Consider the following 14,007-nt stretch of genomic DNA (forward strand, 5'->3'; position numbering starts at 1 on the left):
GTACCAATGTGTACCTTTGAGGTACTAATATGAACTCTTTGGTTCAATGTGTACTTGTTAGGTACTAAAATGCATTTTTTGGTGGTACCAATATGCATATTTGAGGTACTAATATAAACTCTTTGGTACCAATGTGTACCTTTGAGGAACTAATATGAACTCTTTGGTACCAATGTGTACCTGTGAGGTACTAAAATGCACTCCTTTGTACCAATATGTACCTTTGATGTACTAATATGAACTCTTTAGTACCAATATGTACCTGTAAGGTACTAATATGCACTCGTTGGTACCAATACGTACCTTTAAGGTACTAAAATGCACTCTTTGGTACCAATATGCACATTTGAGGTGCTAATGTGAACCCTTTGGTACCAATAATGCAGATTTGAGGTGCTAATGTGAACTCTTTGGTACCAATATGCACCTTTGAGGTACTAAAATGCTCTCTTTGGTATGAGTTCATATTTGGTATACTAATATGAACTTGTTAGGTGCAAAGGTGTACTTTTTCAAATGGTATTACCTTAGTGAGGATTAGGAAACCATTTCTGACTGTGTACAGTAAATATGTGACAAAACTCCAAAAATAAATAATCAAAGATTTGAATCCGCAAACTTGAAACATTAGATAATCCAGTGATTAGTTTTTCCAAGAGACACCTACAATATCTACCCAGTAACTCAAAATTAACTTAAAATCTTATTTCCCAACTGACAGATAGAAACCTGTGCACAGCAGTTTCTTGAAACTACATTGCAGTCGAACGATTTCCATTTATGCATTTGGCAGATGCTTTTATCCAAATCGACTTAAAGCGCATTCAAGCTACAGGTTTTTTAAGTAGGTTTTCGCTGGTTTGCTCTACCAAATGAAAAGATTGCAAAGTTATTAAAGCATAACTTTTCTGGTTTGGTTTTCAGTCAAGCAACATTGCATTAGACGTTAATGCGGAGTTAACTAAACACCCAACCCATAAGAAAGAGAAATTAAGCAGTCGTGCTCACCCAGTGAATGATGAAACTCACCCGACACCGGGGTCATGGGGGTGGGCGGCAGGCTGTTGATGTTGAGCGCCCCCATCTGGTGTATCTGGGTGGTGGGAAAGGCCACGCTGGGTGCCAGGTAGCCTCCGTGACTGGCGGCCATTAGGGCGGCTTGCTGCTGCATCAGCTTGAAAACAAAACAGAGAGGAAGAGAAGGAAAAGTTACTAGATGCATGTGGGCTACAGTACTGGATGTGGGGGCATGATGGATAGGCAGCACTCATAGAATAGAAGAGAAAGTAGAGCGAAAAAAGTGGGAAAAATGTGTCAACCTATGTTTAGTGAAAGCACCCATCTATCCAGTCAGATGGGTTGTCATGAGCCCCCTCGAAACATTTTAATAGCTGTCGGCATGGCTTATTCTAATAGAGAGATCGAAGAGAGTATTATTGTGATCCTTTATAAATTGTATTTATTTTTTTAAAGAATAGTTCACCAAAAAATCAAAACATTTATAATTTACTCAGCCTCATGTCATCCCAAATCTGTATGATGTTCAGTGAAACATCATACAGGTTTGAAAGAGACTGTTAAGCTCTTAAATGACAAATAAATCAAAAATGACTTTTAATAACTCAAAATAATTTTAGTCTGTTCCAAATACAAAATTGTAGTATGATTTTAAAAGACATTTCTTGTGCTTGGATTCCCTCAGTCCCCATTCAGGATACAGTCATACACGTCTGGAATGACATAAAGAAGCTATGTGACCGCTATAATGGCATGAGCCACCTATTGAATAAATCAGTTATATTAAAACAGACACTCTAAGATGTAGGCTAAATGATTATTAGATGCAAAACCACATTCCTTGTGCATTATAATATCTGCATGCTGGTTTACATGTATCATACATGGGAGATGTGCGTCAAGTCTATTCTAATAACATCACTCCACTTATCTATAGACTTGATGCCATATTTCATTTATCACCAGTGGAAATGAGACTGAGATAGACATCCAGTCCAGTCAATATGCTGTCTTATAGGCGTGAAATCAAAACTGACCCAATTTACTTTCTTAATACGTGTTCCTCATCTTATTATAGATCTTATAGTCTTTGACTACGTGGGCTGGGGAAATAACGTTAACCAATAATGTTAAAACCAATAGCCAGATAGGGATTAGACTGTGTTGTGGGTAATGCACTTTTTCTTAAACCCTACACGGCGATTTAATGCTTGTTAATGCTGAAATGAATAAAGCAGTAATAGCAATCTTCTGCAAAATCACATTCTGGTCTGCCGTGTTGCTGGTCTTTCTGGTATAGATCGCATGCAATTTTCTCAACCCTTGTTTTCCCCTGTGCATTGCAAATTGGTTGAAATATATAATTTGACTCTATCGAATGACAGCGAGTTATACAGCTGTACAAATTGAGCATAATGAAGCTTTTATTAAGAACTGAAATGACTAGATTTTGAGATGACTACGTATTTTTTTCAAAATACTTTTTTTCTTTATATGTAAAGCTTTTTAATGAGTTTACCTCTAAATAGGCTACACTGTATACCCTGATTAAGATATATTAGTTTGAATTTAGCCTTGAAACATGCTTGACACTAAACTACACCTTTCAGCTATACAATAAAAATCATTTAACTGCAAATCATGTATCAGAATACAATAGTCCATGATGAGTATTTGGTTGATTCTGAATCGACTTTTTAACTGCAGTTAGTGTGTATCGTTGCTCTTTGAGCATAAACAACATCTGCAAAGTTACAACACTCAAAGTTCAAGATATTTGCTTTAACAGAAATCACTTCCAAAAAACTACAGCGAATAGGCTTTATTCCCAGCTGCACTACTTCCTGAACTTTAGCCAGCTCCTTGTTTCCTGTCTGCCATTATTGGAAAAACGGATTAATCCAGGTGTGTCTGATTATTGTTTGTGTGACTACTGAGGTCAGGCACACCTGGATTAATCAGTTTGTCCAATAATGGCAGACAGGATCTGAGAATATTGAGTATTTCTGAGGGAGGGGCTTCATAGACCCAGGAACGAAACAACGATGATATATACATGTAAAATATATGAAAAATAATGTTTTTTTAATTAAAGCATAAACATGTTACAGTGTACCCCATAAATACAATCAAACCTTACAAAACTCCTGATGTACCCCCCTCCCCAGGCTAACGGGCTACTGTGTACATTGACCGAACAGCTGCCACTCTTCATAAGGATCATCCATTACCCTACACTTTTAGAAAAAAAATGTCAAAAAATGGTCCCTAGCTCTCACTGGGGCGGTGCCCTTTCAAAAAAAAAAAAAATGCACCTATAGAGGTCATATAAGGACCTCAGAGATACATACTAGTACCTAAATGCTAGGACATTTTACAAGGTTACTGTCCTAGTGACAGCTTGGGACCTGTTTCTGACCATTTTTTACTGACAGTGTATGAGTAAAATGTCATATATTTATGAAATTTGCTCATCATGAGCTACTTTTCGCACTGATTAAAGGAAAACACAACAGTTCTTATTATTTTACTATGTTCTTACCTCAACTTAGACAAAATTAATACATACCTATCTTTTTTCAATGCGTGCCCTTAATCTTTGTACAGCGCATTGTGAATGTGTTAGCATTTAGCCTAGCCCCATTCATTCCTTAGGATCCAAACAGGGATGAATTTCGAAGCCACCAAACACTTCCATGTTTTCCCTATTTAAATGGGGAGTAGTCAGGAGTGATGATGTTACTGCGCCCGAGGTCAAAGTGCTGCAAACTAAGTGCTCTTCTGCCATACAATATAGTTCTCATTTTTTATCCGCTTAACAAATCACCAATTTTTATTTTGTGCCACCATACTTCCTTGTGTAACTACTCATGTAACAGTCTTTAAACAGGGAAAACATGAAAGTGTTTGGTGGCTTCTAAATTCATCCCTGTTTGGATCCTAAGGAATGAATGGGGCTAGGCTAAATGCTAACACATTCACAATGCGCTGTACAAAGATTAAGTGCACGCATTGAAAAAAGATAGGTTTGTATTAATTTTGTCTAAGTTGAGGTAAGAACATAGTAAAATATTGAAAAACGGTGGTGTTTTCCTTTAAGTTTGTCATTTCACCTCACCTCACATCTAAAATCTAAAAACTCCCTTTTCCCTAAACACTCCTCTTGCTGCCATTGGTTTCCCAAACAGACAGCCACACCCCAATCTCGCCCTACTGGTTAAGCCAATGTTGGGTTGATTGCAATGTTCAAACAAGCAAACGATAACCTGACACCAATTTTCAAAGAAGTCAACATACAAATTGCTAACTTGGATAGCTGCATCTGCATATCAAGCTGGGATACGAGAAGGTACGGTAACATCGAAACAATGCCATACTTCAGCTCTACTACAACTACAACTGAACAATGGCTACGTTTGTGCAAGGTTTTCACTGTGTGAGATGAGATAGTCTGTCCTCTTCTCAACGTAATAGCAATGACACAGTAATCAGACGCTTTTGTGCCCATTTCACGACCTCCTTTCTCGAGCTGAATGGGGCGGTACGGTTAAGCCGGCTGGCTCTAGCCGGGTGACAGTTTGCTAATGCCTTTTTAAAAGCCAGAGGGACAGGCTCTGGGCAGAGCATAGCACGGCCAGTTGAAGACTTCCATATTGTAATTTCCCTCCATGAACAGCTCGGATAATGTCGCCTTTCATGGCTGCCACCAGATTGCCTCGGATAACGACGTGGCATTCAGTTCTGCTCTTTAGGAATTAAAACAGAAAATTGGAGGCCCAAGCATGTAATTATGTTGGGGAGAAGTGAGCAACATCAATTTGTTCTTTGGGGGAAGGAGGGGTGGAGAGTGGTAGAGGAGAGGAAATAAAGGGGGAAAACAAGGTCCTTTGGCTGTCGGCGGCCGGACGAGACTATTAAAAGATAATCTCTCACGTTGCGCCGGTTCTTGTTATGTGCAGGAACGGTTATGTGCTCATCACGTTATTTTCAGTGGAACACAAAAAGTTGTTTTTTATAATATGCAACGCTATAAAGTTTAATCAACTTGAATTTACACTCACCTAAAGGATTATTAGGAACACCATCCTAATACTGTGTTTGACCCCCTTTCGCCTTCTACGTAGCTTAATTCTATGTGGCATTGATTCAACAAGGTGCTAAAAGCATATTGATAGGATAGCATCTTGCAGTTGATGGAGATTTGTGGGATGCACATCCAGGGCATGAAGCTCCCGTTCCACCACATCCCAAAGATGCTCTATTGGGTTGAGATCTGGTGACTGTGGGGGCCATTTTAGTACAGTGAACTCATTGTCATGTTCAAGAAACCAATTTGAAATGATTCGAGCTTTGTGACATGGTGCATTATCCTGCTGGAAGTAGCCATCAGAGGATGGTCATAAAGGGATGGACATGGTCAGAAACAATCCTCAGGTAGGCCGTGGCATTTAAACAATGCCCAATTGGCACTAAGGGACTAAAGTGTGCCAAGAAAACATCCCCCACACCATTACACCATTGCATTAATGAGAAATTGAACAGGTGTTCCTAATAATCCTTTAGGTGAGTGTATAATTCATTTCAACTTTCTTGAGTAGCGAGGAGTTGAATTAGCTTAAGTTATATTTTTATAATTTATAGTGACTCCTCACTAGTCAAAAAAGTTTAAATTAACTGTACATTCAAGTTGATTAAACTTAATGATTTAGGCGCAACAAGGAATTTTTACAGTGTAGCAAGTTGTCCACATCCGAACTTTCTGTTTGGTTGAACTTTCCGTTTTGTTGTCACAGTTTGTCAAAAGTGATATAAAAAATTCTCTAGACATTTCTAGTTTGTGCTCTGCAGAAAAATAACCCCATGCAGGTTTGGAGCGACATGAGGATGAGTCAAAAGCGACAGAACTATTGCTTCACATTTAGCTTTACCATCGCAGGACCAACACATCTTGAATAGACAGCAAGCATTCGAGCCCAGGCAAAAGAAACCAAATTGCCTTCAGTAGAGTTTTCATCATAAGGGTCACCACCTTTTCTTCCTTCGGAATGGAAAAGTAAAAAAACTGAAGAAGCTCCGGGAAGATGTTGCCCCGGACGACGGCATTCGCTTAGCGTCAGGCATGTGGGTTTTTTTATGGCTTGCCGATGGCATTAGTCTCCCTCGGTGGCACCAGGCAATCACCTCTTTATCACTTGGCAATTATCTACCCAGAGCTGTTCTGTGTCTCTGCCCACCTCTGCCGGCATCACACATGACCCCTTGCATTCAGCTTGGCTTGGCTTCAGCGCCGGGAGAATGGCAGGATGAGCTGTGGAGATATTTATAGAGAGAGGAGAAATGGACTGAGCTGAACGCGAGGACCTCGGTTATTAAGGTCTCAGGCTCTGAAGATTGCCTGGAACGGCTTTTTCGGCTGTGCGCCGACGGCACGTCTTCTGGACGAAGCTTAAAGATGGTGCGGACATAGTTTGGGTTGTATTGGAGTCCGTTTTAGGTCTGAAAATACTTAAAGGCACATCTTTGAGATTAAGCTTATAAAAATGGTCCCAAGTTGTCACTGGGCCAGTAAGGGCCTCATTTGTACCATTTAGGTACAGATATGTAACAATATGTACCTTTGATATACTAATATGAACTCTTTAGGTGCAAACGTGTACTTTTTTGAAAGGGTAGCGCCCCAGTGACAGCTAGGGAATTTTTTTGATAATTTATTCAGACAGTGTAGAGAGTACACTGCAAAAAACGATTTTCAAGAAAAAAATGTCTTAGTATTTTTGTCTTGTTTTCAGTAAAAATATCTAAAAATTCTTAAATTAAGATGCTTTTTCTTGATGAGCAAAACTACCCAAGAAAATAAGTCTAGTTTTTAGAAAAAAATCACATTTAAGTGATTTTGAGCATAAAACAAGCAACAAAAAAAAATCTGCCAATGGTTTAAGCACATTTTTCTTGAAATTTTCTTGAATTTAGTGTTTAAGAAAAATGTTCAAGATTTTTTGCTTACCCCATTGTCAGATTTTTTTCGTTTTACTCATCAAGAAAAACCATCTTAATTTAAGAATTTACAAAAATACTAAGAATTTATTTATTTATTTTTATTTTATTTATAATTTTTTATTTATTTATTTTGCAGTCTAACTACACTGCAAAAAAAATCTTAGTAATTTTGTCTTGTTTTCAGTAAAAATATCTAAAAATTCTGAAATTAAGATGCTTTTTCTTGATTGGGCAAAATGACTGAAAAAATTATCTGCTAATGGGGTGAGAAAATGTAGCTTAAATTAAGCGTTTAAGAAAAAATTTATCTCATTTTTAGATTTTTTCTCACCCCATTTGCAGATATTTTTGCTTGTTTTAAGCACAAATTCACTTAAATTGTATATTTTCTGTCTAAAAACTAGACTTATTTTCTTAGGTCATTTTGCTCATCAAGAAAAAGCATCTTAATTTAAAATTATTTTGATATTTCTACTGAAAACAAGACAAAAATACTAAGTAAGAAAGTCATTTTTTGCAGTTTGTGCATTACTATCCGATGCGTGGATCTACTCCAGCTAGATTATTTACACACAACTGTGTTTCCGTACAATAAGTTAAATCCAACAAAAATTTTAATTTCATGACTAATGCACTTCGAATGGCTGACGTGTTATATTTCTCAACAACAGGGGGCAATGTAGGTCAATGATACAGCTCGTACACCCCCCAAACCCCCCCCCCCCTTCCCAAATACACAGATAAACATTCTCCTCATTAATGTTGCCTTCAAAACCTTCTGAAGTGCTTTCAAGCCATTTGTGCGTCATATTAATCTAACACGCTGTCTCTGGTGATTGGCATGAAGCAAAAAAGATCTTTCTGGCTTTCCATCAACAGCCAGGCTTTTATTCATCACCCCCCCCCCAAAATAAAGCAGAAAATGAAGATGGCTTCACTCGAAAAAGAAAGGATCAAACGCGGCACAGACGGAAAAAAACAGATAAAAGATGTTCGGCTTGTATTGACAAGAGGCGTCTGAAAGAAAATTAATGTTTCTCGCTTTCATCGCGTCTTATGTCACACCCCTCTCCCCACTCCAGAGTCAAGTACGTGGCCGTATCTGATATTTTGAGCATCTTCATGTGCCGCTGAATGATGAGATGTTTGTCACATTTAGGAGTTACATGTACCTTTTTTAAAAAATGCATCTGTCTCATGGCACGATGTTGTCGGTGCTATTACCCCTCCAATTTGCGCTCGCATGCACCCCTCCTCTGCTCCGACTAAAATCCAATTTACTGGCTGTCAGCTGAACCCAGTAATCCTCAGCACAGCTGTGTTTGTGGAGAAGCCTCTTAATTTGCTCATCCTCCACATTTCTAAATGTACCATTGCCATATCTGAGGCTGAATGTTTAGCTTATGTGGCTTTGTTGCCTGGCTGGTTTTGAAGGAGGTGTGAATGCTTTGCTTGCTGAGGTTCTGCTTAGGTACAGTACAGAAACAAATCCGCTCTTTTAAACCGATGATTGTGGAGATGACAGATAAACTAAATCAACCCTAGATTTACCCTTTAAACTCACAACTGCAATGCTGGGGTTTTCTTGTTGGTTGCCAGGTTGATGCTATGCAGTTGGTGTACAGTATTATGGCTTGGTTCTAGGGCAGCACAATTAATCGGAAAACTAATCGGAATTACAATTATGAGTGCGAAAATTACATAATTACCAAAAGTCTTAATTATAGCTGTCCATTTGTGCTAATGTTTGTGCGTTTCGCCAGTCTGTTTGGGCACCAAATGTTATGATGAATTAGAGATTTTAAAATTGATAAGTTGACGTGTTCTTTGGCCATTTGTTTTGGATTTTTACTAACAATATAACTCCTATAATTATTTGTTATTTACATTACATAATTTAGTTTCAATTATAGTGTATTATTACTATTATTGTCATTATATTATTTAAAATTTACCATGCCGGTGCACTTCATATGAGAAATATGCTATGGTCACACAACTTTTCATTTCATTGACGTTTATTCATATGCATATAAATGCAAAAGGCTGGAATGCTATTAAAAAAAATGCATTTTGAAGTTTAAGTTTGGTGAACTCTGACCTGCGAATTTTTATCATGTGAATATACGTGACCAATAAATGGTTGATACGTTAAAACGTAACCGATTAAAAAAACTGAAATTAGCAGTCTCGCACAATCTGAAAAAAGCAACAGTGTAAGTACGTTAGAATAAAAAAAAAACAGTGCTTTAGCATGTAATATCACATCCGGTTGCTGTCCATATGTGCGGGGGTCTTCATAGAAATTGAAACCACATTTACACATAGCCAGGTATTTAGAGAAACAAAATTTCCCCGCCTCCGTTTTCAATAATAACATTGTGCACACAACATCGGTTTCAAAAAACTTGTCATCTACATAAACCCGCATAAATACGCCGTCGAGGGCCATAATAACTATGCCAAACCTATGGACGGCAGTGTAGGGAGAGGAATAAATCCCAAACCGATCAGAATCAACACCAACACGAGCAGCTTCCTGTTCCTTTCAACTGTAAACATATGACGCTTACATAACATTAAGCAATTTCTGGTGCATAATGTGATGTTTCAGAACCTAAAACCCTCCACTTTGGGTGGAGGTTTTAGAAATAATCATTTTCTGTGATAAAAACAGGGTTTTCGTAGAAAATGAGAGGCCAAACTAAAGGGAAATATCTGTGTCTTTCCTTTGTGTAAATGGGGTATAAGTTTAGTGTGATCACAGCATAAGCTACACACAGGTTTAACACTTAAAGCAACACTAAAGAGTTTTTGCTCTTTGCTCCCCTTACAGGTTGGAAGCGGAATTGTCCATTACCACTGTCGTAAATAATTTAGCCTACTGCAGCAAAGCTGGCTCTGATTGGATTGTAGGTCTGCCATAAAGCAAGTTTTTGTAGTTTTCACTCAAACTACAGGACCGCGACCTGACGATTGGAAAATTCTTTAGTTCGGTTTTGGCCGATAGAGGGCTGCAAAGCGAATGTGAAAGTGCCGTTCACCCTGTTTCGAGTGGATGAACGACTGAAACATTTTTGGAAATGTTATTTTTAGGGTAAAAAAAACTCTTTGGTGTTGCTTTAAGCAAAGAGTATAATCTGTTTTTGCGTGTACGGGAACGTACGCAGTGTAGACTTGCACAGTATAGTTTATTTGACTCGTACGTGTACACAGACGTTCGAAGCAAGCATGCAATGTAAAGCATCTCCTGTGCTACATACTACATTCTCCTATAGGCGCATATGCGACCTATGGATACAGTGTACGTAGTGTTTCAAAAATCTGGCGGTGCGCGTACGCGGACCCTCACGTACACTTAAAAAATTGACCATCCTTCGGCTTTTATGGTTAAAGCTTTAAAAAAGTCCTTAAAGTTAACTCTTTCCCCGCCATTGACGAGTTGTCTCGTCAATTAAGAAATGCATAAAAAAGTGTTCCTGATGATTTTTTATGTTACTCTGCAATACCGCGTTTATCCACTAGATGCACTTACCCAATTTATGAAATAACTGAAGCCAAAACGTTTTTTACTAATTTTAAACCCTGTGTATGTTTTGAAATCGAGATTCTTCTGAATCGGATCTGCTTCTGAACAAAAATCCCTCAAAAAATGCAATTATTTCAGCTTTTTGCTATTTTTTTTTTAAGAAAAATACCCATATTTAAAAGTTTATAAGCAGAGAAAAAATATAGATAGGATTAAACTTTTTTTTTTCATTTTGTTTGTTTGTTTATTGTTTGTTTGAAAGCAGAGGGTCTGTTTTTTCATTAGGTATATTTGTATGTTTACCGGTATATATTTTAAGAAGAAAAATTTCTGGAAGGCATTTTTGTAAAACTGAAAAAAAATTAATAATAAAATAAAATAAAAAAGTTTCAAATAAATCTAAATAAGTTCCCATCTTTTGTGCAGCATTGCACGCGATGTCACAAGGCTGTGGTGCGTGTGTGGGTTACGATGCAGGAATAGTGAATTATAAATTAGTGTCAGAACCACTGAGAAGCAGTCTGCACCGTCTCTGACAAAGAAGATAAAAGTTCCTGCCAAAATGTGGAAGCTACAGTAACCATCCTGCCCGGGCTCTCACATGCCACGCTCCGACATTTGCATTTCCTGCGGACGGTCAGCATCTCATGAATAATGAAGTCGTTTTTATTCTTGTACAGGCCTTGCGGTTACTGTGGGTTTGTTTGTCAATGCATGTCTGTGATATGAAAATTAGTACGAATGATAAGCCCCGAGAGCCGTGTTGCATCTGACAATTAATCCTGGCATTTATGAGTAAAAAATGTACTTACGCATACATTTATCAGTACATGAATACATTTATTTTTGGTTCATAAGGAAACGGAGTAGTTGTAGTTGTATTTTCAAATGAAATTGAAATGCAGGGTATCACTAAGTTTACAGTAGCTGTAGGTTTCTTAGTATATTAGTTGATTATTTTTGTTGTACTATTTTAGTTGTATTTTTAAGTAAACCTATCTAAACATTCTTTAAACATGATACATATTCTTAAGAAGACAAACTTAATGGGATATTATGACTGTAATATCTTACATAAAATTTTTCTTACCTCTAGGCAACTTTTTATTTAACAAAATTAATCTGCTTCTTTCCCAATATGATAACAATAATCTCAAGACATTGACATTAATACTCTGAGGTCTTAAAAATAAACACAATTTAGCTTTTCAAGTAATAAAGTATTAAATTAGTTAAACCATTTGTTTGTAATCAACATCCCCACCACACTTTTACTATAATAAAACCAAAATACTATAATTCCTTCGTTCACAAGTCTGCACATCCCTTCATGAATGAACATTAGATATGTATTGGGTATGTGTCAGCTCAACCTGTCGGCTGTATTTCAACCTCCCCAATACTAAAGGAACTTAGCATGCATGCTATAAATATCCAGGTAAAGATTTTCCTATGGACTATTCTGAGTCATCCCAGGCTGTTGGTGCGCAGCAGACACGCATGTGACGGGAGTGTGCGTAGGCACGGATGAGATAATCAAAACGTGTCGGGCATGTGAGGGCCTCTGTGTGCCTTGCAGAGGGGAGGGTACTCACCGCGTGTGCGTAGGTGCTGTATGTGCTGAACGGCAAGGCGATAGCAGGATTGAAGATGCCGAACTGGCCGACCATCTGCTGCATGCGGCGGATGGTGCGCTCCTTGTCCGTGTCCGCAAACTTGACCACCAGGCTGGACGAGGCACCCTGAGGGAGGAGAGAATCGGAGCCAGTCTGAGGAGAGAGGGCAGGCTGTGTTTAACCTCCCGCTTTGCAAACGAGACCTTCGCACCATGCCAAACAACTATAAGTTAAAATGTATACTGTACATACAGGTCATATTATATTAGTGTGAATTTGCATAGACATTCAGTACAAAAGAATTCAATGTTTTTATGATATTTCTGTTATAAGAGATTATTGGTTTCAATTATTGTAACTTGGAAGTGGAAATGACTTTACATGACTAAAAGTGATGGATTCATTTTATACCATCTTTAAATTGTTTTCCTATCTCAGCTTAATATGAAACTGTTGTCATTCGTACTGTAGGTTTATTTCTCCAACATATCTAAAAACTATGGTTTTAGCATTTTCTCTGGTTGCTTTGACCATCCCGACCAGCCAGACCAAGCAACCTGTTAGCCTAAATAATGGTGAGTTTCAAAATCTGTATGTCTGACCAATGTATGTCCCATTTGAGGCAACTAAAATAGACTACGCCATTGACCAACAAAAACCTGCTTTAAAGTCTAAAGTCAATGGCGCAATATGTTTTTTGTTATTTAAAGAGCGCATTAGTAAAATGCGCCTATAAACGGGACGACACCGCGGGTTTGCTTATCACATACATGAATGCGCAGCAGCACAAAAATGCTTTTAAATATGAAAGATTAAAGGATTGAATGTAAAAGATTATTATTGAATCTCTTGGACATAAATGAGGACTAATTATGAGACGTTAAGAGGCGTAAAGAGCTGCTTCACCTGCAGCCTGGTAAGTAAACAAATGCTTTGCATTAAACAAATGCATCTGCTTTTAAAGGTTTTTTTTAATGCTACCTCACGGATTTATTGTATATGATGACTCTGTACCTGTGGATATGGTGAGATAAGAAACATTTTTAAGTAATGCTTAAGTATTTTTAGAGTACAAACCTTTTCTTACATACTTGTAAATAATTTTTTGATGATATTGGATAGCCATACATTTACAGCAATTAAAAGCCTGCTTTTTTACTTCCATGACTAAAAGAAAACGGGTTTTAAAGGTTTTAATAAAAAAATAACAATTTCAATACAAATGAAAAACAACACAATTATTTAACATTAATCTTAAACTGGGGATCTTCTTCCTCTGCTTAGTTTTTCAGTTTACAAACTCCGTCATCTAAATAGGGATTAGAAATAGTGCCAGCGCAACTGGCTTTTAAAGGGGATGAGAGCTGAGACTCTCATTGGTTTATTGCACGTTATGCCCAAAATACTCCCATTACCCATTAAAAAAATAGGACCAACCCTTTTTGACCATGCGCTCGGCGCACAAACCATTTTTCTTGTCGTTTAATTAGCTAAAGTGGATTCGGACACGCCTATTTAGACGTTGCGCTGTGCGCTTTAGACAATGCACTTAGATCATTAAAATAGGGCCCTATATGTTGTATGTACACAGCTTAGCTATGACTTTTTTACCTTTTCAAAAAGCAGAGGTGGGAAGGATGTGCGGTATTTTAATACAGAGTAATATATTAAAGGAATACTTCACTTTCATAAAAAAATCCTGATAATGTACTCACCCCCATGTCATCCAAGCTGTTTATGATTTTCTTTTATTCAGACGAGAAGAAATTATGTTTTTTGAGGAAAACATTTCAAGATTTTTCTCCATTTAATAGACTTTATTGGACCACAACAGTTTACATTTTCATA

The 14,007-nt window shown here is 37.6% G+C and overlaps 1 protein-coding gene across 2 annotated transcripts in view; it reads right to left on the minus strand.

Annotated features, from left to right (window-relative positions):
• The window catches only part of celf5a (cugbp, Elav-like family member 5a), a 268,110-nt gene that overhangs the window by 24,281 nt on the left and 229,822 nt on the right, over positions 1-14,007 (minus strand). Inside the window, exons 6-7 of one of the 2 annotated variants that reach the window (XM_065246530.2) lie at positions 12,139-12,285; positions 1,009-1,174 (exon numbers count right to left, since the gene is read on the minus strand). In XM_065246530.2, the coding sequence (XP_065102602.1) occupies positions 1,009-1,174; positions 12,139-12,285 (313 nt within the window). Of the gene's footprint in view, positions 1-1,008; positions 1,175-12,138; positions 12,313-14,007 lie in introns of both variants that reach the window. The other variant, XM_065246529.2, reaches the window with a different exon arrangement.

This window comes from Paramisgurnus dabryanus, chromosome 24, assembly GCF_030506205.2.
Source record: "Paramisgurnus dabryanus chromosome 24, PD_genome_1.1, whole genome shotgun sequence".
Classification (NCBI taxonomy): domain Eukaryota; kingdom Metazoa; phylum Chordata; class Actinopteri; order Cypriniformes; family Cobitidae; genus Paramisgurnus; species Paramisgurnus dabryanus.